General features: G+C 46.5%; 1 protein-coding gene across 1 annotated transcript in view; it reads right to left on the bottom strand.

Moving 5' to 3' along the window:
• LOC135824943 (uncharacterized) overlaps window positions 1-10,908 on the bottom strand; it is a gene marked incomplete in the record, with an annotated part of 28,015 nt that extends 17,107 nt beyond the window's left edge. The window contains 5 exon segments of the mRNA XM_065337682.1: window positions 1,661-1,997; window positions 2,677-2,795; window positions 4,603-4,772; window positions 6,067-6,174; window positions 10,601-10,908. Of these exon segments, the coding sequence (XP_065193754.1) occupies window positions 1,661-1,997; window positions 2,677-2,795; window positions 4,603-4,772; window positions 6,067-6,174; window positions 10,601-10,628 (762 nt within the window).
• Between the last annotated feature and the right edge of the window lie 15,411 nt (window positions 10,909-26,319).

Here is a 26,319-nt window from a genome sequence, read left to right on the forward strand (position 1 = left end):
TCAGGAAGCCCTTTGGTGTACGCAGTTCTCCTAATCGTACTAGTCAATATCTGCTTGCTGGACGGACTAGCGGCTAAAATAGGGTTGGCCGAATTGCCCAAGTATGTCTATAGGTACACTACAATTATTGTTCCCATCATCGTACAATGAGCGTTATGGAACTGCAGCTGTCTGACTTCGGCACTAAGGACCCGACGAGAGTCGATTGTTACTTCTACTCAGCAATGAAGCCATGATCAGCTCTCTTTGTTCTAAATTATCAAGAGGAGATAACCGCAAAGCAGTCAATAAAGATTAGGAAAACCTAGCCATCCTCCAGGGCATCCGGTGGGTTAGGGTATTAATTTTCACGACTGTGTAGTTTCGCCGCCTAACACATTCGGCTAGTTCATTTCGACAAAGTTACATTTTTACCGCTGACCCTGTCGCCAAATTACACTGAAAAGCTGTACTCTCTGGGTACGAAATCATTTATCTTGGCGACTTAATCATGGACGCTTATCCCGATTTTACTGGCCCATCTTCATGAGGCAAACCCAAACTATTCAAGAATGAGTGCGCCACGTGCAAGACAAGAGAGGTAGAGATGTGACTGTTCACTGGAGATGCGAAAGAAAAATGAGTTGTCCAGCAGAGGCCGCAGGAAAACATAACAGTCGCGACACGGCAGGACTCTTCCCACCAAATCGTCACGGTGTTACTGGGGAAGTGGTGAGCTGTGGTGAGCTTACCATCTTCCGCAGCTCTGAAGCGAACAGGGCGCAGAGCCTGAAATGCAGCCGACAATGTTCCGCGCACACCAGCTAACTTGGGCGCACTGGTGGTACTGGATACGTACATGACAACGCACGGCGGGGTGGCATTCCTAATGTTTCAATGGATTTTGATATTTTGAAGGCTAGCTTAACATTTTCACTATGTACTTTGGCACCAGGTGTGTTAGAAACAAGAATTCGGCGAAATGCTCTGTAGTCGAAAAACCCCTCTCCCAATTGGTAATCACCTTAAGAGCAATTCAGTGAAGTGTGCCTGTCGAGAATTGTCCAAGCATCAACGTGGTTTTCGACTAGTCGACCGCAATGAAATGGCACTCGCAGATATGGTTTTCGGCGTACTCACCTAGTACAACCCAGCAAGAGTCAAAGATATCATCCCGAAATGCCAGAACGATGTTTGGAAGTTCGCGACCTGCGTTTGTGAGCATGCTTGAGCAAGTCACGGACCATGGCGATTGCCATCTCAAACCCACGCCGCCATCTTTCTAGCTTGACTCTTCTTGACCGTGGTGCTTTGTATCTGAATTAATATTTCCGTACCAGGTTTTGTCCGAAGGTGTCCCTTGACATTTTAGATTTCACTGACGCCAACATCTCACATTCTCTATTTACATCTATACTGTACCTGCTTGCACAAAATTGATGCATGCAAAATGCATGCATCCGGTCCGTCACACACGCGGACCCGCACGCAAACACCTATCCATCCACACGCACTCACCCACCCATAAACTCACAGTGCATGGAAACATCCCAACAAACCCACGCACACACACACACACACACACACACACACACACACACACACACATACACACACACATACACACACACATATACACACATACACCAGGCAGAATGGAAATCACAGTCAAGATTATTACCTGGCCGTGAGCTTCCATCACAGGATGCGGGATCACTTCAGAATCTCCGTCAGCGTTGGAGGAGAGGAATTCGCTAAGAACTGGAGTCAGAGTTTGCGCGTGATCCATTGCATCCCAAATGGGCAGACACCCAACCTGCGCATGCCGTTGCAGGTAGTTGCTGAGGAAGAATGTGAAGACGCTGCAACCGAGTTTCCCACACGACCACGTCTCCTCATTCTCACGAGTAGCTACCAACAAGTAAATGTTACTGGCAGGGCAACATTCCATTAGGCGGTCTCGAAAGGTTGGAAGAACACTGCCCCCTTTGCACAGGTCCAGAATGACCACTATGACCCTACGGAACAAGGGAAGGAACACAGGAAATCCATACAGTAAAACCTGTGACTAACGACCACCCGTTGGGACCAGAGAAAGCGGTCTTTAGTGGCAGGTGGTCCTTAGTTGGAGGTTTGCACCGCACAACCATAATAATTATGAATGTGAGACCGTCCGTGCCCGGCAAAGTGGTCTGTAGTGCCAGGCTGGTCGCTAGTCACGGTGGTCTTTAGTTACAGGTTTCACCGTACCTCGATGTTCAAATTTATATTGTACAGCTTAGCAACGCATTTATATGTTTGAACCTTCTATCCAGCCTGGGCCTAATACATCTTTCAGTGGGCACTCTTGAATTGACTGCCACCAGGACTCCAACGTGGGACACTCCACTGGAGCCATCCATCCTCCCATCCGTCCAGCAATCCATCCTTCCGTCTATCTTTTTGTATATTTTCTATTCTATTTACTATGTCCTCATACCCAGATTGAAAATAGTGATGAAAGATAATGGTAATGAGACTGGGACAAATGTGACAGCTACTGAGCAGGGGCTGCACTAAGACATAGCTGTGATTGTTGGGCATGGGCTCTGCCAACCTGAGGTCTCGGCATCAGGGCCAAAAACAAGCACCAAATCCCGCTGGTATCTTTCCATATGATCGAAACAATTTGAGATAAGATTCCCGGGTTGTTCTCACCTTGCCTTGGTACTCTTCATTGCATTTGCAAGCTGTTCCAAGGAAACCCTTTCTTGTTCTTGAATTATGCCACCTTCACCGCCATGGCTAGCTAAGTAGAAAATGAGGAGATCGCTTGCCTGCATTCACACAGTCCCACGGCAGATACAACCATAAACACAAGGGACCAGTGACACACACACACACACACACACACACACAAACATGCACGCACGTACACACACAAACATGCATGCACGTACACACACAAACATGCACGCGCGTACACACACACGCACACACACATGCTCACATGCATTGAGGCATATACGATCACATACACAACAGGCATATTACAGCAACATCCAAACCCAGAATGGATGCAAGTGATAGTTGTGCAAATTTACATTGTCTGTTCAGTACACATGCCCTGGAGGAATATCACGGTTCGCGTGAGACTCGGCTGGATGCCGGGTTTTCCGCATCCGTAGGAACGCCACCACCCTTAAAGAATCAAGGCGCATATGCTACTTGAAGTGCTGTAGATTTACATTTCGCTCAGTAATCCGTTATGCCTTCGCCTGGCTGGAAGATATTTCTAGATGCAGTGTTTTGGTGTGATGTCAATTTGGTTTCAAGTAAGCAAATGTTGTTCACTGCTACGCGACATAGCATGCTCGTCAACCAATAATTATACGAGCAGGAAACATAGCCCGTGAATAACTTCGTTCAACTTCAAAGAAAGGATGTTCACATGCTTGGCAATTAGGTCCACCGACCATAATCGTAGCAGATGCGTAGCTGGTCCCCATTTAGGCGGTGCAGGACCGCTTCGCCAAAGTAGTGTATCATCTGTATCATACTTGAGCACGTATAGAATTGCTCGTGCATGTCTTCATCGTCAATATGTGCATGCTGAACCCAGGTTGAAGGTTTATGGGGCAGGGGGGGGGGGGGGGCACGTGCCAATCCCCCTCCCCCACGCGGTCTACACGCCTGCGTAGATTACATGTAGGACATCACAGGGATTACCTTGTAAACCACAAGGCAGTAGATCCTATTGTAGGGTGCTAGCAAGGAACTGGGCTCAAACTGCCTTGCGTTACCTTAGGCTGTGTTTACATGAGAAATTTCAACCCGGGTCGAGATCACCCCGGGTTGAAAGTCCGTACGATAGACAAAGTAGGTGAGCGTTTACATGAAGACAGTTGACCCGGGTCAAATACTGATATGCCGCCAAAAGTCCACTTCTACAGTTCCGTTTAGTCACGTGAATCCTTTCGCGAATTTAGCATGTACAGTGATGTTCAAACCTGGCGCGAGGTACGCGCAGAAGTACGTTAGTACGATTTCTTCGATCCGGGTCAAGCGCAATGCGTCATGGAAACGCCCCATGAATTTTGTGTACATGGCGGGTTGAAATCTGACCTGGGTCGAACTCAACCCGGGTTGAAAACGCCTCCTGTAAACACAGCCTTAGAATGAGAAAAAGAGCCAACCAAGCAGGAGAAGGAGGGGAGGGGGGGGGGGCATAGCAGGAATTTTGAGAGTGACAGTTCAAACCGTGTATAGTAAAACCTGTAACTAAAGACCACCGTGACTAGCGACTAGCCTGGCACTACAGTAAAACCTGTAACTAAAGACCACCGTGACTAGCGACCAGCCTGGTACTACAGTAAAACCTGTAACTAAAGACCACCGTGACTAGCGATCAACCTGGAGCTACAGAGCACTTTGCCAGGCATGGACGGTCTCACATTCATAAATGGTTGTGCAGTGCAAACCCTCTAACTAAGGACGACCTGCCAATAAGGACCGGTTTCTCTGACCCCAAGGGGTGGTCGTTAGTTACAGGTTTTATTTTACATTGTTTACTTCGAAGACTTGGAGCGTAATTGACTTTTCTGATTTCATGAGAAATATGAAGCAAATCGGTATGTTCCTCACCTCTTTGGCTGACTCCTCCACAGTTCGTATGATCGATTCACGATCATCTTCATTGAAAGAGTCAACTTTGGCTTCAACCTTGAACGCTGTGGAGAGCAAAGATCCGAATTCCTCAGCATACTCTTTGTGTCTTGTGTCACCAGCTGTGTTATTCTTCTCTTTGTCAATACCTGAAATCAGAAAAACATGAGGCAAAGCACAAGCCAACATGTGCCTTTTTTCATGATTGAAAGAGGGCAAGAGTGGGAATAGAAACAGGTCATGCGCAAGGGCTCCAATCGGGTCAGTATCTCTACTAAGTCTTAACTAATCACCGTGGAGAAAGTCCACGGCGAGACTCTCCGCATTACCGACAGTATCACAGTGACTCGGTACATGGTCAGCAACATTCTAACAGGGAGCGCATTTCCATCGACATTGAGTAAGGGCATTTGTTTCCGAGAAATTACACCCAAATGGATGCCCCATTGTTTTCTGATCCAGTGGCACTTGCGAAACGTTCACAGTTGCAACCGACCGTGCCCACATGAGTCAAATACCTGCTTGAGATTAGATCTTGTAGTTGTAGTCGACTGTTCATATACATTTAGCTTCTAGACCCGAAAAGGGGGCTTCTGTCACTTCGCGTATTTAGACAGATGCATTTGAAAGTTGAGTTTCCGCATAAAGCGATGTATAATTCACGTATTGAAACACCCAGAACTCTGTGAAAGATGAAAATTTTGGACCTAGGTTTTTAGAGTGATATGCTGGGATACAGCAATGCCATGGTAAAGATAACTCAAATTGCTCAAAAATGACATAAGCCCCCTTTTTGGATCTAAACGCTCGTTTATATTATTATTGGATACCCCCCCCCCCCCCCAGGGCGTAAGCCTAAATCGAGGGATTCTCCGATCTACAGCTGTATTCCCTGGAATCAGATTGCATAAACAAGCAGACACAGTGCCCACATGTCGCAGTGTTGCAGCGATCTGCATCAGACCACAGTTCAGGTCTACACAGGCGTGGTGTGGTGCATCCCCCCCCCCCCCCCCCCAGGGCCATTGGCTTCTGACATCGGATTTCATTTCACAGCTCCCCGTACATCTCTTAACATATGCAGACTCCACTGTAGCCATCCACAACAACCATAATTATATCTTCGGAAGACTCTCGACCCTGCAGTCTCTAGGCTACACAAATCACTGAAAAAAAGAAAAAAATGCTCCGCACATTAACCATGATGCACATACACACAAACACTGTTTATTGATCTTCTTCTTTTTCTTCTTCTTTTTTTCTACTAAGAAAACAGCCCTACACTAGAAGACACGTGGAAATAAACACAAAACGAGACACAGGAGATGTAGAGACGATGTGCCGATGTACAGGGAGCAACTCGACCGACCAGATGTCCTGGCACCGAAAACGGGGCATCTGGACTTTGACATTATTAATGTAAACCAATGTTTGACATCTTACCAATACAAACGGCAGAGCTCTTGTCGGGATCATAACTGATGCACTTATTCTTCTCTAAAATGAGGTTTGGTGTTGCAAAGCAGTTCTTCCACACTTCAACCATGTCATCTACAGGCACAGATCAGGAGGAATCGTACAATGAACCACTGTCAAGCAAGTGAGGTTTCACCCCTCCACCACACCCATGCTTACACACACCCACACACACACCTCAGACCTCAGACCTCAGACATACCCATCGCGGAAGCGATGAAAGCGAACAGCTATGTTAGACATAGCAACTTGTGCTGGGATTACACCATTCAACAGCTTGCAAGGCTGATGAATTCACCACCACTAATGTTTAGCCTGGTATCCACCACACAGCTGATTGAAGTGGCTTTCTCTGGCCAGTGAATCCCCATTTTTCATTTTTCATTTTTATACACACGCCACACCACATACATGCACTCCGGCATACACTGGTTGTTGGTAACCACCCAGGAGAATGAAAGAAGAGCTAGGAGAATGAGAAAGAGAAGAAAGACGTGTGCGACCATAATCCTCGGGAATTGAACCCACAACCTATCGATTGGAAATCGACTGCACAAACCACTGCACCATATGGTATACACACATACACACACACACACACACACACACACACGCACGCACGCGTGCATGCGCGCACGCACACACACACACACACACGCACGCACACACACACACACGCACACACACGCACGCACACACACACACACACACACACTCACACCTACAAAAACAGACATACAGCTAGCTGCTACACACACACACCCAGAATCCTTTGACTTTTGACGAACAATCTCCATAGGAGATGATATGCATCTACGGTGGGAAGTATTTGAGGTGACACTTTAAATCGCCACTTCTCCTGAACGCTCTGCCGCATGCGCTGTGGAAGTCCTTGGGTGCTGCGAGAGGCAGACAATGCTGATAAATCCGCCTGCGCCATTCCAGGTGATCCTGTGCGAGCTGGTACCACTTTGACTCCGGGATATTCAGTGACTGCAAATCACCAAGAACCGTGTCTCGCCAACGCTTCTTTGGTCTATGCGGTGGTCTGGTTGCCTCAAGCTCCCCAAACAACACCTGTTGCGGAATCCGGGCCACGTCCATATGGGCAACATGACCCAGCGAAAGCAAGCAGTACTCACGCAGGAGAGTGTCAATGTCTTCAGGAAGACAGGCTCTCTGAGCGAGGTCAGCAGTAGTGAGACGACGGCCTTACTGGTCGCTCCGTGACACTCCAGGAAAAGAAGAATGGAACGAGTGCACTAGCGGGGGAAAACATTCAGGCAATTCATCTGCCGGGCCTTCGCAGGCCAGGTGTCTGCTCCATAGAATAGGGCAGGGAGGATAATGGCCTTGTATACGAGACGCTTGGACTTGATGGATAGACCACTGTACTGGAATATAGACTTCTGGGGAGCGCCAAAGGCACGAGAGGCCTTGGCAATGCGAGGATCGCAAACCGGATGAAGAATTGTTCTCCATGATGAAGGGAACAAAAACCGTTCAACAAAGATATTGCGCTACATCGTCTTGCCTTGATGTATGCGGTGGTGCGGATGCATACCGCGTCCGTTACAATGTTTACATATCTGCTTTCAGCCTTTGTTTAAATAGATATGATGCACCGTAGCTGCAGTTTAATATTACATTCTACATGTTACCCCCACATTTACTGATTGCGTTTGCGGAAATTGTTAAAATATAGACATACTAGTACTCAATCCACCACACAAAAGACTGATTTTAATATTTTTGATATTATTCCGTATCCGTCCCGGGTGGGACTCGCAGTGCTGCCAAATAATTTTCACCCAAAATCTGACACCTTTTACTGCATGCTTGGTCACATGGTGCGAATGTTTCCTGTTAGCAATTTTTTCAGAGAATTCAAAATATCGCCCAAAACAAGAAGAAAATTCGCTTCAGTGCCATGGTAACCAACACGGCACCCGGCAGTTCTCATGAATTTTGTAATGCATGAGTGCTTTTACAAGCACATGCATAGTGCTTTGTGCATTCAGTTGCGATCAAAAGTGAAAATAGAGGGCTTCTGCATGGGAAAGTATTGACCACTGACAATTTTGGCTGCTTTTCGGTAGGCCTTGACGGATTATGCTAGCATAATTTTTCGCATAATTCCTACCAAAATCGAATAATCGCATAATTCGAGGCAAATTGCATACGAATCGCATAAAATTGTAATAATCCGCCTGTTCGCATCATATTCCATACAGTTGTACATGTTCTGCAAGTACAAGTACAAGTAGATGCACTAGGAAGTTGTAGGTTTACGACTCCCTTGATAACATGTCAAGTCCACTACAATCAGTGATGGTCGTAGCTAGGTCGGACGGTGCGTTGACCCCGTTGAACTTTTGCTACTACAGTACAACGCCCTCTACAAAAAAATTCCCCTGTTATTTTGCACAGAACCATTATGCATTAGCAGCATATGGGAGCATAATACGGCATAATATGATAACTTTTAGCATAAAAATAGCATAATTCTGCAATTTTTTCAGCAATGCTAAAAGCATAATTTCACGAAAATATTAGCATAATCCGTCAAGGCCTACTTTTCGGACATAACCTTTTTCGGACCAGTTTTCGGAAGAGCCTTCAAAAATCGGACACTGTCCGAAAAATCGGACGGTTTGGCAGCACTGGACTCACGACGGCAGAATTGACTGGGAGCATGCGTGTGTGTGAGAGTGGGAAAACGAAATGAAAAAGAAAAGAAGAGTCTTGTAATAAAGGTCAAATTTACTTGGACAGCAGTACTAGACTAAATGGCTGAGCGAATGCTACTCCATTGTTTTCTGTCGCGGGCAAATCTGCTGAGATCACGAAGGCAGCTGTGCTTAAAAGTGCAGATAGGTGTGAGGCTGAAAGGCTGAATGAAGTAGGGAAATAATCACCCCATGATCTTCTACAATGTGAATGCTTCCCCGTACGCATGTCATTATGCAGCATAAGAAACTTCAACAAAACAATGATTCAAAGAGACGTTATTCAATATAAGTCATGCATTTCTACTGCTGGGTCTGTCGATTTTTTCTCTTTTCAGGCAATTCGCTTCCCCGACTGATCCTTTGAATTTCTACGTTCACTGATATTATAATCAAAGATTCCGTCCAAGGCAGCTGCCATGGTGTGTACCTTACCACCTTTAACACACGCTGTCCGTTCGCTCATTAACTTGCATGAAATCGTTTGTAGTGATGATCAAGCTACAAAACACTATTGGTAAAACCAATCCAGAGTCACCTCGGTGGAGACGGACAGTTTCTACGGAACCTGCCTGTCGCCATCAGGGTCAAATGGCAAGTCATTTAGCCGCTACGCCCGACAATCTCAGGAACACCAGTCACGTCCTCCTCCAAGGAACTCGAACCAGCTATGTTACTCCAATTCAGAACTCACAACGACACAAATAAAATACTTCATCGACTGAGTGACTTTACGTTTCGCTTCGTGTTTCTTTGTGTTTCTCTTGAAAATCGAGCAAAATTGAGTCATTCGCATGAAAACGTCTGGTTACATCAGCGAAACCTGCTGCTTTTCCCCATTTTCAAGCGTTGAACGGCGCAAAAACTGTGAAATCCCGTCAACAAAAATAGTGTTCGACGGGCGAACAAACCTCCTCGCATCGGTGTTGGTGCACATTTTCAGGGCGGCCAAGTTCTCAAATCGTCCTCTAGAGACCCTTACCTACCTCTGTGCGAAGTTTTAAGTCCTCCCTCTGAAGTGGCATACCCCGGAAAAAAAATCATCCTACAGATTTCGGCTCCCCGTCTATTATGTAACTGCAACCGTAGCCCAGTCAAGAACCGCGGAAGCACTTGAGAAGATCATCTGGCACGCCTTGACTACTGTCACCACTTCCACCTTTCCAGGCATAACACGCAGCGCTTTTATGGCGCGGGCATGGTCTATATCACTCGCTGGCCAAGCGTGGTAGAAGGATATCATTCTATGTGTGAAGTCACGCAGACCACATCGCACCTCGACGTTCCCCTGCTGTTCTAGCTAGCATAGCGAGCATCATATCCATGGCCTGGGCATGGGCGCGGCGGCAGAGCCTACGAACGTTTTTTTTCCATGACGTAGAGTATACTGCGCACGGCGGCGTAAGCACTGAGCAGCTGCGATGATGATGGAACTATGAACAACAAATCAATGAGTGTAAGTGGCACCTGCGTTGCTTGCGTTTTTTTTGAGACATCAGACCCGTGCAACTACTTGTGTTTCCTGGATTCCCTCGTTCAGGTAAATAAATTAAATAATCATTGATTAGCGGAGTCGCTACTGCGAGTAGATCTACTATGACTACTGTACACTACACTGATCACGTAGAAAGCACACTCCGAACGGTAGAGTACATAATTGAGTCTGGCGAGCTAGACACCAGTCAGTGAGCGCAATGCCCGCCAATGGTACGCATCCCGTTGATTTCGAATAACAGTAACAGTCCGTGTCTCATCATTACTCCATTTCTTACCTCCAACAGGGTTCTGTGCGGTGGCCATAGCGCTCAGGAGAAAACCACTCCTGCTTTCCAGACTCCAGGAAGCCAGAAAGTGTTTGGCTTCCCTAGCAAGCTGGCAGTTGCACTTGAAAATCTACGCTAATCTACCCGCTGCGCCACTTGGGCGTCCGCTTGGATCGATATCTGCTCGCGACTGAGTGATTCCACATGAAAACTAATAACAAGAAAACCATTGATCTGACAGTGCAATGCAAGGCAGTGGATCATCATGATCATGGAACGCGGAAATCGCTGGACTAGGCTGAAAGGATGCAGTTGCGGCATGAGCTAGACTGCGCGGTGACCGTTTGTTCGGCGCCAGTGTCTTTGCTCCTTGCCGAGATGTAATGCTGGTGTCTGTGGTGATCAGATGCACCAAGACTTTTCCTGTCATATTAGTACATGAGTGTAATGATTCTACTATTTCTACGTGTAGTACTAGCACTGTAGTACAGGTCGTCCCCCGTTAATACGAGTCCGGTTAGTACATAAACCCCGTTAGTACATAAGAAATCTCAAGTCCCGGACGAAACGTGGTCACTTCCATACAAATTTTGTCGGTTAGTACATAATCCGTTAGTACATAAACCCCGTTAGTACATAACATTTCTCCGTACCCGCATGTCACCTACCTCAATAGTACATAATTTACTGATCTTTTGGACTTCCAGTGGAGGCACATCGTGTTCTAGTTTCTACTTGTGGACGCAATAGGCATAGAAATCAGAGCGCACATTACAAACCGACAAAGCTCTGTTTTTTTGCCGAGTGACTGTACAGGTGCGGCTGGGCATGTACCATGTCAACTGTAGAATCTTCGCTAAATGTGACCGTTATAACATAATTTTTATGTTATATCGAGGGAATCAAGAATATCTCGCTGCCTAGTCATGGTAGCAAGAAACACTCAGAAAAGTTGAAAAAAGTGAAAAATTCTGGTATACAAGCAAGTTATGTACACTTTCGTTTAGTACATAAACCCCGTTAATACATAACATTTGTCAAGTCCCAGAGATTATGTATTAACGAGGGACGACCTGTACTGTAATGAGTCAACATTTATCATGATTATTATTGTACTTCGAAGTACAGTCATAATGATAACTGACTACAAGTAGTGCCTAGTGCCAGTAGTACAGTGTCATGCCTGACACTGAGTCTGACGTGACAGCCAGTGGCAGTGAGTCAGACCATCACAGTACGGGCCAACTCACCAGTACATACTAAATAGACCCTTTGCACAATAAGCGAGAGGGGTCGAGACGGGGCATGCTGTGCACGCGCTGCACACTTGGCATGCAACCAGCATGCATGGTTTGCTGCAGGACGTGATCAAGTTTCCTGTGACAGGCTGTGTTTTCACGGTCCCGACGCGATGTTCATGTATGTACTCCCCAGCCTTTTTTCATTTGAAGTTTTTTTAGTTTTGAAGGAAGAAGTTTCGAAATGCTTTCCAAGGACCACTGCTGGGTTCTTGTTTGCACCAACCGTCATCCCCAACGTTAGTCTAAGGAACCCACTTGTCTTTCCATGCGTTCCCTGGTGATGCTGGCATTCCACACTCTGGAATCCTGGCTATCTGGCGAGAAGAGGGCCGCAGTGCTGCGATATCGTTCACAGTGTTGTGCTCGGAACACTTTGTCCATGACGACTTTCATCCTTGCTTTTGCTAAGATAATGAACGCCCTGCCAAGAGACTCTGGAGCTTGAGAAAAAGGCATGACCCATCCCTGTCTTCGCTATTGGAAGATCGACTGCTTGCTGGCGCTGCTCGAGCTGCTGATGTTGAAGTGGAGAGAGACGCAGCCTCATCGCTCAGGTGCGCGGAGAAAGTCATCTGAGTTCGAGCTGTGGCTGCGTGCACGATATGACCGACTTTCACATTATGCACATAGCCACCAAAGTAAAACTCATGGACACTATCCATGGGCTTGTTCACTGGTACTACTCCATCAGCGCTCCCTCTTCACTGTCGTCGGCGACTTGCCCCTGCGTTGGAGACGAGCACGCAATCGCGGCATGGTGTGGCACTCACTCTGGGAAACAGAGGTTCATCACTCATCCACTGGGAGTCGGACGCATGAAGTGTTGGGCATGATGAAGGTACACTCGAGGAAGACTGGTGCCCTTCTTAGTTCTAGGAGCATCAGGGTTCTGCATACAGAAGTGTTCTCTACATCGACAGAGGAGAGAAGGTAGAGAAACGAAAATTATTTCAATCTACAGTAATCCGAAATATCCACTGAATGCGGAAAACTTACCGCTCCAACGACTCCTTCTTTTTCCAGACAGATACGCACCCTCATTCAGCAGAAAACTGTTCAGTTCCTTCACAGACCATTCTTCATTTGACAGTTCGTCCACGGGTTCCACAGCCATCGATGGCAAACCACTCGACACTCTCTCCTCCATCTCCAAAATGGAAAAATACAGTGTTCCACCATGCTCAACAACTGATACTCTGCACAAAAATCGAAGAGGATGCCCCGTCTCGGATCACGTGACCGTTATTGTGCAAAGGGTCTATTATACTACTGTACAGTCATGTACTACTCTTCAAGCAATGTTATGTGTCACTCACAAACGGCTGGGAACGGAACGACTCACCACTTCAACTAAAATACTGAATACAATCGTCATGGACTTCAACTTCAAGCAATGACTTTAACTTTTATTTATGTGTGGTGTAATGAGTCACACTCGGACGTACAGTACTACACGCACTTAGTGACTAGTACTATTGACAGTATTGTAGTTTAGTCTCTAAAGACTAAGTATATGACTAGATTTGAGTTCTACTACTTGTACTAGTAGTACATGTACCAGATGTACCGGTACTTCAAAACTAACGTGTTACTTGCAGGGGTCAAACGACTCACCCAAAAATTCCGACTAGATATTATTATACTACAAGTAGTCAAGTCAAGTAGGCGGAATCGCGCGAGCTCCAGTGTGCATGTGGGGAGCAAACCCTTTTCAAACAAATCATCGCCGTAGTCGCAACCACTATGTATTATCGTACTGATACATGTATGCCCAGCGCGGGCTTCCGACTAGCTCATTTGGAGGTGACAGCGTTGTGAATGACCGAGGGGCGAGGGCCCTCAACGACTGGGGCCGTCCAGGAGCGACACTGACTCATGCTGCTTTTCTGGTGTTCGCGAGGTGTTTGTCGCGCTGGAAACGGAGCGTCTCTGTAAGTTTGTATCCCTGGTGATGTTTGTGCCTTGAGAGCATTATAATATTATAGCAATAAAAACTGCTTTATGGCAGTTTTCTAAAAAAAAGTTATTGTGTTCTAGTCCATGGGCCCCGTCTAAAAAGTAAGAAATTAACGAAATGTGATAGCCGAAAATTAAAATTTCACACAAAACCTCACAATAATCACACACAGGATGAAAAGCGAGAAGACCTTTTCCTCTCTGGGTCCTCTTTCCTATTCATGCATGTTGGCGCAGTAAAAGTCACCCGTGAAGTGTCAGACTAAACAAGTGTTGAAAGCAGTATTTTTTTAAAACTAAGATCCTCAAGTGCTGTGATTATTGTGAGGTTTTGTGTGAAATTTTAATTTTCGGCTATCACATTTCGTTAATTTCTTACTTTTTAGACGGGGCCCATGGACTAGAACACAATAACTTTTTTTTAGAAAACTGCCATAAAGCAGTTTTTATTAGAGAGGTTTTGCATTCCGAATTTCGGAATTATTTTCGGAATGTGGCGGCAGCAGTCGAAAAAGTAGTCGAACTTTCGGAAGTGTGGTGGCGAAAGTGCATGGTTTTCCGAAAATGGATTTTCGGCTCTTTCATGTTTGGGAGTACATATTTGAATACAAAAAAGTGTATTTTTCATGGTTGTATTTTTGCTTTCTGCTGCTCTCGATTATTTGAAAAAATTTCCACGTTTTGTAGTCAGTTTGATTTTTGCTGGTTTTGCTGCTCTCGCTGATCTCGCCATGTTGACTAATCTTCTCACACTCCATCACACTCTATCTTCCTTTGCCATGGAGCCTACTGACAGTACAAGACAGTAGTTCGCCAACCTCGTCTTCAGCTGTTGGATCACTTGGTCCACCATCAGTACGTCCTCATCTTCGAACCGCACCCAAAAACAGTTTGGCCTGCGCACATGGATTTGATCCTGCTCAGGGAGTCGTAAAATACCAGGTATTTTACGACTCCCTGATCCTGCTCAACCCCTTCGACGCTCTCCATTTTGTTTTGCATGGCAACCCTTGGAAACGAAGTCGAATCAGATTTTCGGAATGCAAAACACTGAAAATACCGTTTTTCGGAACGCGCTTTTTTCGGAAAAGCACAGTCGAAAATAATTCCGAAATTCGGAATGCAAAACCTCTCTATTGCTATAATTTCTTTTGTTTTTTTAGCTAAGGATATTATCAAGAGTCCATAAACAAATGTTTATGCACTCTTGATATTATGATAATAATTATGTCACCAATGGAATGCCCTAAATAATGGCCTAGCGCCTCTACATGTACATGTGCATCATATCAAATTCAATACCGTATTATACGCATTAATGTGCAAGCATTTTCTTGCAGAAAATGGCACTAGTCTTGCATATTCATGTTCTTCTGCAGGGAATCATATGGGTAGTGGCGGTACGCGGTGATACTTTTTTTTATACGCAGTTCATTCTGGGTATGTTGCTGTTTCAGAATTTCATGACTCTATCATAAGATTGTCTTGACTTTCAGGAAATTCAGATTTCCACACCCTAAATCACATTTACTTGAGAATTGTAACCAGGTGCGTGCCGCAGATGTTTTTCTTGATTCTGTGTTTATGGTAGTCATGGGTTGTCGTGATAAGGTCATCCTGCATCTTATTGTACTGAAATCGTAATCCTGTTGATGTCGATAAAACTTTTGGAAGTACATGTAGTTCAATGACTTCAAAGTGTTACAAGTCCACGATTGTCTAAAACAACACAGCAAAGTAGGAACAATAAACATGTATTAATATGTAAACAAATACATTGTTGAGTCCGACACCTCGTTCCAACAACTACACTGATCCTGAGGATATTGTAAGGGGCAAGGATATAATATATTATAGTTGGAGGTATTGAGAGATAAACAAGGCACTCCATAATAATAAAATGTTACATGTCTTTGGTGAGTATGAATGATATCCAGTCAAACCTCTTTAGGACGAACATCAAGGGACCGATGGTATTAATTTTGTTCTGTGAGTTTGTTTTAACCCTATTTTATAACCAGTGAATACAATTATTTCTCCAATAGAGACACGAATATATTTATTCTACAGCGAAAGATTGTAAGTCAGACCAAACCATTGACTCGTCTTGTGTGAAACAAATGAGTCACTGAACCTTTCTTTAGGAACATGACGGCAATTGAAACAACAACAGAGAAAATACGATACATGTACAGCACATTCTTGCAGGTACTACAAACAGATTGCCGATCGTAATTCTTGCTCTGCCGGCACGCAACTTTATTTGGGGCAGTGCAATCCCGGCGCGACTCACAAATCAAACAGCCCAGACTCGAGTAAACAAATCCAATCGTACGAGATTTTCAAGAGACGAGACTGCACCTTGGCTTGTTGCATTGGCTTGTTTCGTATGAAGCAAACAAGTCACTGAATGCATGAACCTCTCCATATTAAAATTAAATGGAGATTTAAATGGAGATTTTCCCTGATATGCGAATTTATTTTGCATACTCGGCCAATGCTTCCCCCCCCCCCCCCCCAGATTGGGAAATGCCAACGATGCTATGCCACTGCAAAATTCAGATTCTACCCTATGATCGGAGCACGGAATGCCGGAAGCAATCATGACCAGTGCCTTACTTGTAACGTACCAATGTACAATTAACATGAGTATTTCGACAACACATCTAAGCCTCAGCAGCAACATACAACATACATGTAAGCCTTACCGTCAAGAAGGTGAACTCGCGTTCTTCGCACACTGTTGGCAAGGGCAAAGAGATACGAATGGATCTAAATCCGAATAAAATCAGCACACGTTTCCGTAAATGAAAGGGTGAGCATAAGCAAATGAATCGAAGGAAACTGGTCAACTCAGAGATCACCTGTCATTGAGTATTCCGTAAAAGGAATACAGCAGAAAAGCTAAATTTAGAAAACAGTTCCTGTCAGCTTTTCCATTATTTATTGTATTCCACCTAAAATCCACCTAAAATCAGCACACTTTTCGTAAATGAAAGAGTCAACACAAGCAAATGAATCAAAGGAACTGGTCAACTCACCTGAGTAATATTCCGTGAAAGGAGGTCTCAGCAGAGCCAAAGCGAAATAAGCCAGGAGACGAAATATCCGAAACAGCTCATGCAAGAAGCAGTTCCAAAGAAGAAAGTTCCTCGCGCATGCACATCCGAAAACGGACTGCACTGCAACACAATGTCTGCCGTGCACGTGCACAGCACGCGGCTACCACGCGTTGGTAGATTAATACCGAGCACCTTACGTAGAATATTACGTAGCCTAAGCAAGTGAAATACCGAGCACCTTACGTAGAAATTTACGTAGCATAGCAATGTCGTTTTTTCTGCCATGTGAACACAATAATAGAAAAGCTGACAGGATCGCTTTTCTAAATGTGGTTCTCTTCGGGCGCAATCATCCTCAGCCTCCTCAAGCTCAACTGATGAAGGGTGAATTCCCCGAAACACTGTGTATTGAGCAAGGAGTGGTGCTTTCTTGCAGGTTTGCTGAGTGGTAAGTTCGAGGGACTTCTCGAAGTTCTCGTGTGCTCTGGATGGCAATCATGAGTCAGTCAAGTGTCAAGTCAAGTCGCGAGCTACAATGTAGGTCCAGTGTGGGCATGGGTAGCAAACCCATTTCAAAATACATTTTTAGTCCTTTTTTATTATGCAAGCCAGTCGCGTCACTCGACTGTTGTGTCGGGCATTACGCAACCCTGGTAGGGACCGGCGGATTCAGCTCGAAAGGGCGGCAGATTCTGCTCGAAAAGCAGTGAAATTGGCAGAACCATACAAACCTTATGGCGGGCAATTCCTCGAATTCTGCTCCATTTTTTTATCCACATACCAAACATGCATGAAACTCACCAGAAAAAGTACCGAATTCTGCCAATTTTTCTGGCGGCAGAATCCGCAGGACCCTAAGCCCTGGGCCCGCAAACTTTGGGAATTCACAACGCTGTCACCTCCAAACGAAAATTGCTAACTACAGGCATTAATTGCAGTGACATGTACAATGTAGATAGACATCATAGGGTTTTGACCGGGAAATTTAGCAATGGTTAGTTCCGGAGCTTTAAACGACCGTGGCAGCTTGTCATGCACATTCTGATTCGTTTCGTTCTTCAGGTGGGAGGATATTGCCGCGCCGACAATAGCAACCACCATAATGATGGTTGAGAACCCTGCGTGTATCACTGCACATCCAAGAGATTTTTCCGCGCAGTAGCAGCAGGTAGTACTCAGGAAGCCCGCTCCCAGTATTATTCCTGCCGCGGACGCCGCTTTCCAGCCGCTCTGGCCCATTTCGATGATGTCGAGTGATGCTTTCAGGTCGTTTGCGCGAATCCCCACATCAATGGCTATTCCCATTGCCGTGACGTAGATAATAGCTACAATGATATTCAAAGCAACGTACACAATCACTACCAGCCCCATTGTACTTGCATGTACTGAGCACTTTCCCATTTCGCTAGCAATGGTAAATTGTGACGGGAAGTGGGAGTTGTGCTAGGAGCTGAGAGCCAGATATAACAGTGTATTTAGTAAATTGTGTGCTGCGCTGGGCCAATTCGGCCGAATTGTAGGGTCGCCTCAACAGAAAAAAGTATTGTTTGAGGGATTGGAAATAAGTACTGGCACCCGTGTTCTCAGCCTGGTCCTCCGATCACCAGTTCCATCTACGGTTACCGTAGGTCAGTTGAAACTGCGAGTATGGCACCGCGGCCAACAGCAAACATGTTCGCGCTGCAACAACAGCTAGTCAAGACATCAGTGAGTGCCACGTCCTGCCTTTGACCATTAGCGACCACTTTGGGATTGAGGCTAACCTGCACCTTCAGGTTTCTCGCAGCGTGTCACCTCAGGCAGTAGAGCTAGTCAAGACATCAGTGAGTGCCACGTCCTGCCTTTGACCATTAGCGACCACTTTGGGATTGAGGCTAACCTGCACCTTCAGGTTTCTCGCAGCGTGTCACCTCAGGCAGTAGAGCGGGTCCGAGCTCAAAGAAATACTCGGTCGGTGAACCTCTGTGAATTCCGTCGGGATGTCAGCTCCGCACTATGGAGGTTGCGTCGCTGCTTGACTCATCAGAGCCGAATTCTCTACTTTAAAGCGATCATCATGTCTGACCTGATGTACGGATCCAATGCGTTTTCCCCGCTTCTTACTGCCAACCAATTGGATCGGCTACAAGTCATGCAGAATCGGGCGGCAAGGGCGGTTTTCGGACTCTCGCATCACACCTCCGCGCGTACCCTCCTGCTGCAATTGGACACCTACAGAGTATCCGAGATATTCAGGCAGAAGTTCATCGTTCTGGTCTGGAGGTCTCGGAATGAGCACGCAAGTTCTGAACTGCAAGCCCTCCTAGTTCCTTCGTCAGCTGGCCCAACTAGGTTGCACTCCACCATGGGTCTGCGCCAACCGCCAGTTTCCACCAGGTTCGGCAAGGGTTGCCTCGCGTTCCGGGGCGCCCAGCTGTGGAACACATTACCCAGCGATATACGTGCCATCTCCACGCTCCGCCAGTTCCGCGCCAGCATGATCCCGCACACACTTACTGGCCTTAGCACCTAGAGTACAAAACGTCCTGTTTGATGATCAGCTGGCTTAGTTTTTCTCCACCTCTATCCTAATTACATCAGTCCCCAATTTCATGTATTACTGCTTTCTACCTGCATTCGCCACCTTTTCATTGGGCAGATCTGTCCGTTTGGTTTGCGAATTAAAATAAACACAACAACAACAACAACAACAACAACATATTGCCTATGACGTCATAAATATCCAACCGGAACTTCACAGCATGAAAAAATAAAATCACGCAACCACATCACTACAGTTGCCTTTTTCAGTGAAGCGAGACTACGGATATGTGACAGGAAAAAATGAATCATTCCCAAAATATCCACCAACCCATAATGTGAGGGCGGGTGGGACACTGTTATATCTCGCTCCCAGCTCCTAGCACAACTCCCACTTCCCGTCACAATGTACCATTGCTAGCGAAATGGGAAATTGCGCATCGGAGCTTCAAGCTTCGATATAACAGTGTATACTTCAAAGCGCACACGACACATAAACACACGTGGGATAAACACGTTCATTCCCATGCATGGGTAACATTCGAGTCACGGGACAGGCACCTAAGTGTCCTGATAGCAGTAGGTCAGGCTATAGCCTAAACCCCGGAGCTGAGAACGGCTGCACCGTAAGTGGCTGCTGCCGCTGATGCCAGCCCCCCCCCCCCCCGGAATGACCCTAAGAGGACGGCTACGTGTTGTCTGCCGTACGCCACGATGCGGAGCGTGAATCCTACGCCAACACACATGCTGTACCAAGCAGAGCTCCGGTACTGAAAAAGGCGCGAAACACACCTGCTAGAGAGGCAAAGCCCAGTCTTGAGCCAATACAATGAACAGCATCCGTCAGTCCAGATCTCCTCTGGCAATAACATCCACACCGCCGCTGCGTAGCTGGTGCCCGGTCCTTGACCGTCCTGTTGCTCTGGTGGGAGAAGCATCCGGCTTCGGTTAGCATAGCCACGACCGGCTCGGCTATATTGAGTCTGGTTATACCGGCTGGTGTAAGGTTCGTACCGGGAGCCACCGCCGTACCTGCCGACCCCAGTACCTCGGAAAAACTGGCGTTCACCCGCTGACGCCCCTCCAGAGCCAGACTTGCTGTAGCTCGACTGCGGAGGAGCTCAAGCGTCCTTGTATTGTTTCACAACCAAGCCCAGGGCATCCTGGTACTCTGCCCTGGACTGGATGCGCTCCAATAGTTCCGGGCCGAACAGGGCCGTGCCCGCTTTATCAAATGGCTCCTCCGCCATGGGTACCAGGCTCTTATCAAGATGCTCTAGGAACTCCTGGCGCCTCAGCACCGAGAGCTTACTGTTGGCATTGCCCAGCAGAGACAAGCCAGCCGGCACCATGTTCAATACAGCTTGCGGGTCCAGGCCTGCACCAGCGTCCTGCGCTGCCTTGGCCTCCATCATCAGGGCAGAGAGAGGACCCAAACAATCCAATACGCTGCTCTGTAGCGAGTACAACATGTTGTCTCGTGACCTCTTGAATGACTGCCTTACACCAGGTAAATTCAGCACCTCCTGGTCTAGCTTAGGTGGGACCGCCACGTCTACCTCTGGTCGGGAAAACTGCTCTACTAGGTCCCTGCGCTCCTTGCCCTTCAAGGGCTTCCTGAAGCGAGTCTGAAGGAACTGTTTTATATCTGAGGACACCGGAGCATGCTCCGGGTCGTCCGTGCTCACGTCCACACACGAGGGTACCTGCCCATTCGTGGTGTCGTTCAAATCAGCATCACTCGAGCAGGCATGCCCACTGGAGGAGCTAGGTGGAAGCAACAAACTTCCACCTGACAAACCAGACTTGGGCATGCCCAAGGAACTGGCGATTTCCTGGGGTTGAGTGCCTGCACTCAACCTGGAAAAAAGATTGATCGGAGCAAGGAGATCCACAACGGCTGATGAAACAGCTTGCCGGATTGAGTTTTCATCCATCTCTAATCGCGAGAAGAAGAGCTCAGATTTTCTAAATCACTTCGTGTCAAGCGGAAATAAAAAGGCAACAAAAATCTCCTACAGAGCGCACACTCGTAGTGTTGCACTGCGCGCCTCCCTAAGGCTGGGTTTTCTACGAAAGGCAGCACCCATCCTGGACGACCATGGTCGAGTGACGGTCTACAAGGGATTCGTGCGACCCCTACTTGAATATGCCCCACTGGCCTGGTCGAGCGCAGCCGCAACTAACATGGCCCAGCTGGACAAGGTTCAGCAACGTGCCCTGCATTTTCTGGGACCTGGAACCATCCTCAAAAGTCTTCAGCTTCGTCGGATGGTGGCAGCCCTGTCATACTTGTTCAAGCTGCACTACATTCCAGGGCCTCCCCAGGTAAAGGCCATGCTGCCACCAACCAAGCCCCCTGCCGTAGCTAGCATGTGCACACGGAAAAAAACGTCAGACGCACCATGCCTTTCAGCTGAAGTGGACACCCCCTCGCACAGCCCCTGACTACCTCCTCCAATCCTTCCCCTTCTTCGCCATCACACCCTGGAACAACCTGCCTGCGGACCTCCTGCTTCACGAGCCTCATTCAAGACGCCTCCAAACCTTCAAGGTCAACGTATGTAAGGATCTAATCCGAAAGAGATGGCTGTGGTCCACACAGTACCTGTGACGATGATATTGAGACCCATTTAGTATTTACCTCCCTACTAGTACTTGCTTGTTATGATTATTGTTCTCTTTCTTCATTTTCTTCACTAGTTTGAGGGAAAGAGACAAACTTCATTTTCCCTTCTGGTTTAGTCATTACACGTATTTATATTATTTGGTGCAATACTAGCGCCTCTTTCTCGCATCAAATTTTTTTGCTACCTGACCATGCAACCCCCCTTTTTTTTCTTTTTTTTTCGATGCCAGGTTGCAACGCTAACGCCGAGACCCCTGGTCGGCCGAGTTGCTCCCTGTACATCGGCACGTCGTCCCTACATCCCCTGTGTCTTGTCTTGTGTTTGTCTCCACATGTCTCTTTGTAGGGCTGTGTTCCCAATTACAATAAAATAATATAAAAACAACTGTAATGATGTGGTTGCGTGATTTTATTTTTTCATGCTGTGAAGTTCCGGTTGGATATTTATGACGCCATAGGCAATACGTATCTAATATTGACTGAGTACGAGGTCAATATAGGAAACAAGAGAGCTTGGAAGCTCAGAGCCCTACGCTATGCTTTTATGCTTTTTTTGCCTAGCTCATCGTACATGTTATAAGAACTGAGGCAAAAGTATTTGCAGAATTTATTGCGGATTGTTATTTCTCTAATAATCATCTACTTTTGGTTTGCTCCTTCTTTTCTTTTTATCTCCTTATACTGTAAATCAACAAATTTTGGCCGATGAGAAATAGAAACCTCTCTATTAGAGAGGTTAAGATGCACGTTATTTCCGACGAGACGCGCAATTTCACGTCAAATTTAAAATCGATCGGTATTTTTGCTCTCACATGCATCCATTGCTCAATCATGCATCATTTGCCTATATGACAAACTTTGGCCAGCGATTTACTTTGGCCGGTTGGTACCAAGCGGCGAAATCAGCGTAATTAAATCGCCAGCGGATTTTCTGGCCTTTTTGTAGTAATACATGTACATTGACCTGTTGAGCCAATGACAACGCCGAATGCATGGTTGCTTGTGGAGCACATTACATAACTTAGCAGTCTCCTAAAATACATATCCTGTCCGACGGCAAAAGAGTCTGCAGATTTAGTTTTTCTGCGCGTCGACCGGATGTCTGCGACGCGAAAGTTCAGCTCGCGTTATTTGGCTCGCACGTCGAAAAATCAACGCGAGTGACCTGCTGCTCACGTGGAAAGTTAGACATTACATAACTTTACAGTCTCTTATAATACGTATCCTGTCCGACGGCAAAAGAGGCTGCAGATTTAGTTTTTCTGCGCGTCGACGGGATGTCTGTCCTGACGTTCACTGGGACCGGCGCTGACTCTGCCGATCACGGGCGTTCTGGACTCGACGGGATGTCTGTCCTGACGTTTCCTGGGACCGGTTTAGACTCTGCCGATCACGGGCGTTCTGAACTCAACGGGATGTCTGTCCTGACGTTGCCTGGGACCGACGGACTCTGCCGATCACGGGGGTTCTGGAGTCGACGGGATCTCTCTTCCGACATTTCCTGTGACCGGCGCTGAATCGCTCGTTCACGCTTATTTTGGAGACGACGGGATCTCTCTTCCAAAGTACATGTATGTTAATGCGGACGCATCCTATCACCTATTCGGCGTCTATTCTAATTTAATTTCCTCCTCGTCTCCCTATTTCTTTCCAAATCTCCCTCTACATCAGGGAGTCGTATACATAATACGACGAATATTGGTACGGTACGGGACAGATACAGGAGCCCGCAAATATTGTGGACAGCTGTTATGTACAATCCTGTAGAGCCTTTGTAGTCACAGATACGGGACAGCTCCAGCCGTGACACAAACAAACAAACACACAAACACCAAATTAAAGCTGTGTGGACCCTGGCTAGCGCCAGGCGTTACTGAAGTAACGTCTTCTGCATAGCTACGGGAATAAAAGCCGAGTAAAAGACCGAGGCGAAGCCGAGGTCTTTTACGAGGTTTTTATTTCCTATACTGACCAAGTACGAAGTCCATATTAGATTTATCACGACAAACAGTCCGTATTTCAAATTCCAGAATGATAACCTCATGAATCCCGGTTTTATGATTGCACAACCGTTGCACCACCACCTACTCATGCAGTGACAATGCAGCACTGCCACTAGGCACCGTTCAACTGCGCAACCCCTAAGCAGTCAAATATAAGCAGTCAATATAGCCCTAAGGAATGAAATATGCAGGAATATTTGACTGCTTAGGGATGGCAAAAATCTATGTGAGTCAATACTAAGGGAGTGATAAACTGTTATATCGAAGCTTGAAGCTCCGATGCGCAAACAGCTGCGACAGAGCATTCACCTTTTTCGGACCGGTTTTCGGAAGAGCCTTCAAAAATCGGACACTGTCCGAAAAATCGGACGGTTTGGCAGCACTGGACTCACGACGGCAGAATTGACTGGGAGCATGCGTGTGTGTGAGAGTGGGAAAACGAAATGAAAAAGAAAAGAAGAGTCTTGTAATAAAGGTCAAATTCAAGAACAGCAGTACTAGACTGAATGGCTGAGCGAATGCTACTCCATTGTTTCCTGTCGCGGGCATATCTGCTGAGATCACGAAGGCAGCTGTGCTTAAAAGTGCAGATAGGTGTGAGGCTGAAAGGCTGAATGAAGTAGGGAAATAATCATCCCATGATCTTCTACAATGTGAATGCTTCCCCGTACGCATGTCATTATGCAGCATAAGAAACTTCAACAAAACAATGATTCAAAGAGACGTTATTCAATATAAGTCATGCACTTCTATTGCTGGATATGTCGAATTTTTTTCTCTTTTCAGTAGTGCTGAAACGATTATATCGATTACTCGTTACTTACTCAATAAGAAATAGATCGAACGGTTATTTCGATTTTATCGGCTAAACGAGTAGAATGGTACTGACGCTCGGTATGGGATTTTCTCCCTTTTGGGGATCGCACAAAGCGTGCATGCACCGAAAGTGTTGCGAGTACGACACGATGGTACATGACTGTACACTTGCAACGTCGACGTACGTGTAAGTACAAGCGCGATCTGAGAAACATCGACGCGATCACTGTTAATAATAGTGTTATGTTGCCATATTTTTAGCTGACTACTTTTCTTACATACAGCATGCAGGTCTGGCCGGCTCAGTATGTGTCTACACTAGCTGCAGGTGCTGGAGTTCTCTCCGCGTGCGAGTTGTCTTGAGCCAAAGACAGTAAAGTGGTTTTCAGTTTCATGTTTTCCGTTCTATCGACGGTTCCCGAACCAGTTTGGTCGACGACGAGCTAGGCCTGGCGTCTGGTCCAATTAATATTTAGAGCATAGACAGGAAAAGCAACTAGTTACTTGTTGGCGCGCCTCTAGTCAGCTCATCCGTCGAAATCCGCCGATCTGCACCCCTGGCCGGCTTCTCTGACTTCATCGTCGGACTCAGCGAAGTCACAGGCGAAGGGCACCATCAGCTCTTGGGTTGCAACCAGTGCGTCGCCTCTGTCTGGTCCGTAATCGTCTGGTCAGTCCGAACAACTGACGGGCTTGTTGCGGGATCATCTGATCTATGGGGCCGCTTTCCGTCGTTGGCGATGTTGGACTCGTAAATGTTTTGAAACTCACAGAATGCACATGACTGTACTGATGTAGTTACAATAATAATCGTTTAGCCGATAAGCCGATCGTTATGGTATCAGCTAAGCCACTAAGGAAAAAACGTAATCGTTTCAGCACTACTTTTCAGGCAATTCGCTTCCCCGACTGATCCTTTGAATTTCTACGTTCACTGGTATTATAATCAAAGATTCCGTTCAAGGCAGCTGCCATGGTGTGTACCTTACCACCGTTAACACACGCTGTCCGTTCGCTCATTAACTTGCATGAAATCGTTTGTAGTGATGATCAAGCTACAAAGCACTATTTGTAAAACCAATCCAGAGTCACCTCGGTGGAGACGGACAGTTTCTACAGAACCTGCCTGTCGCCATCAGGGTCAAATGGCAAGTCATTAATTTTAGCCGCTACGCCCGACAATCTCAGGAACACCAGTCACGTCCTCCTCCAAGGAACTCGAACCAGCTATGTTACTTCAATTCAGAACTCACAACGACACAAATAAATTGTTCATCGACTGAGTGACTTTACGTTTCGCTTCGTGTTTCTTTGTGTTTGTCTTGAAAATCGAGCAAAATTGAGTCATTCGCATGAAAACGTCTGGTTACGTCAGAGAAACCTGCTGTTTTTCCCCATTTTCAAGCGTTGAACGGCGCAAAAACTGTGAAATCACGTCAAC

The sequence above is a fragment of the Sycon ciliatum genome, chromosome 9, assembly GCF_964019385.1.
Source record: "Sycon ciliatum chromosome 9, ocSycCili1.1, whole genome shotgun sequence".
Classification (NCBI taxonomy): domain Eukaryota; kingdom Metazoa; phylum Porifera; class Calcarea; order Leucosolenida; family Sycettidae; genus Sycon; species Sycon ciliatum.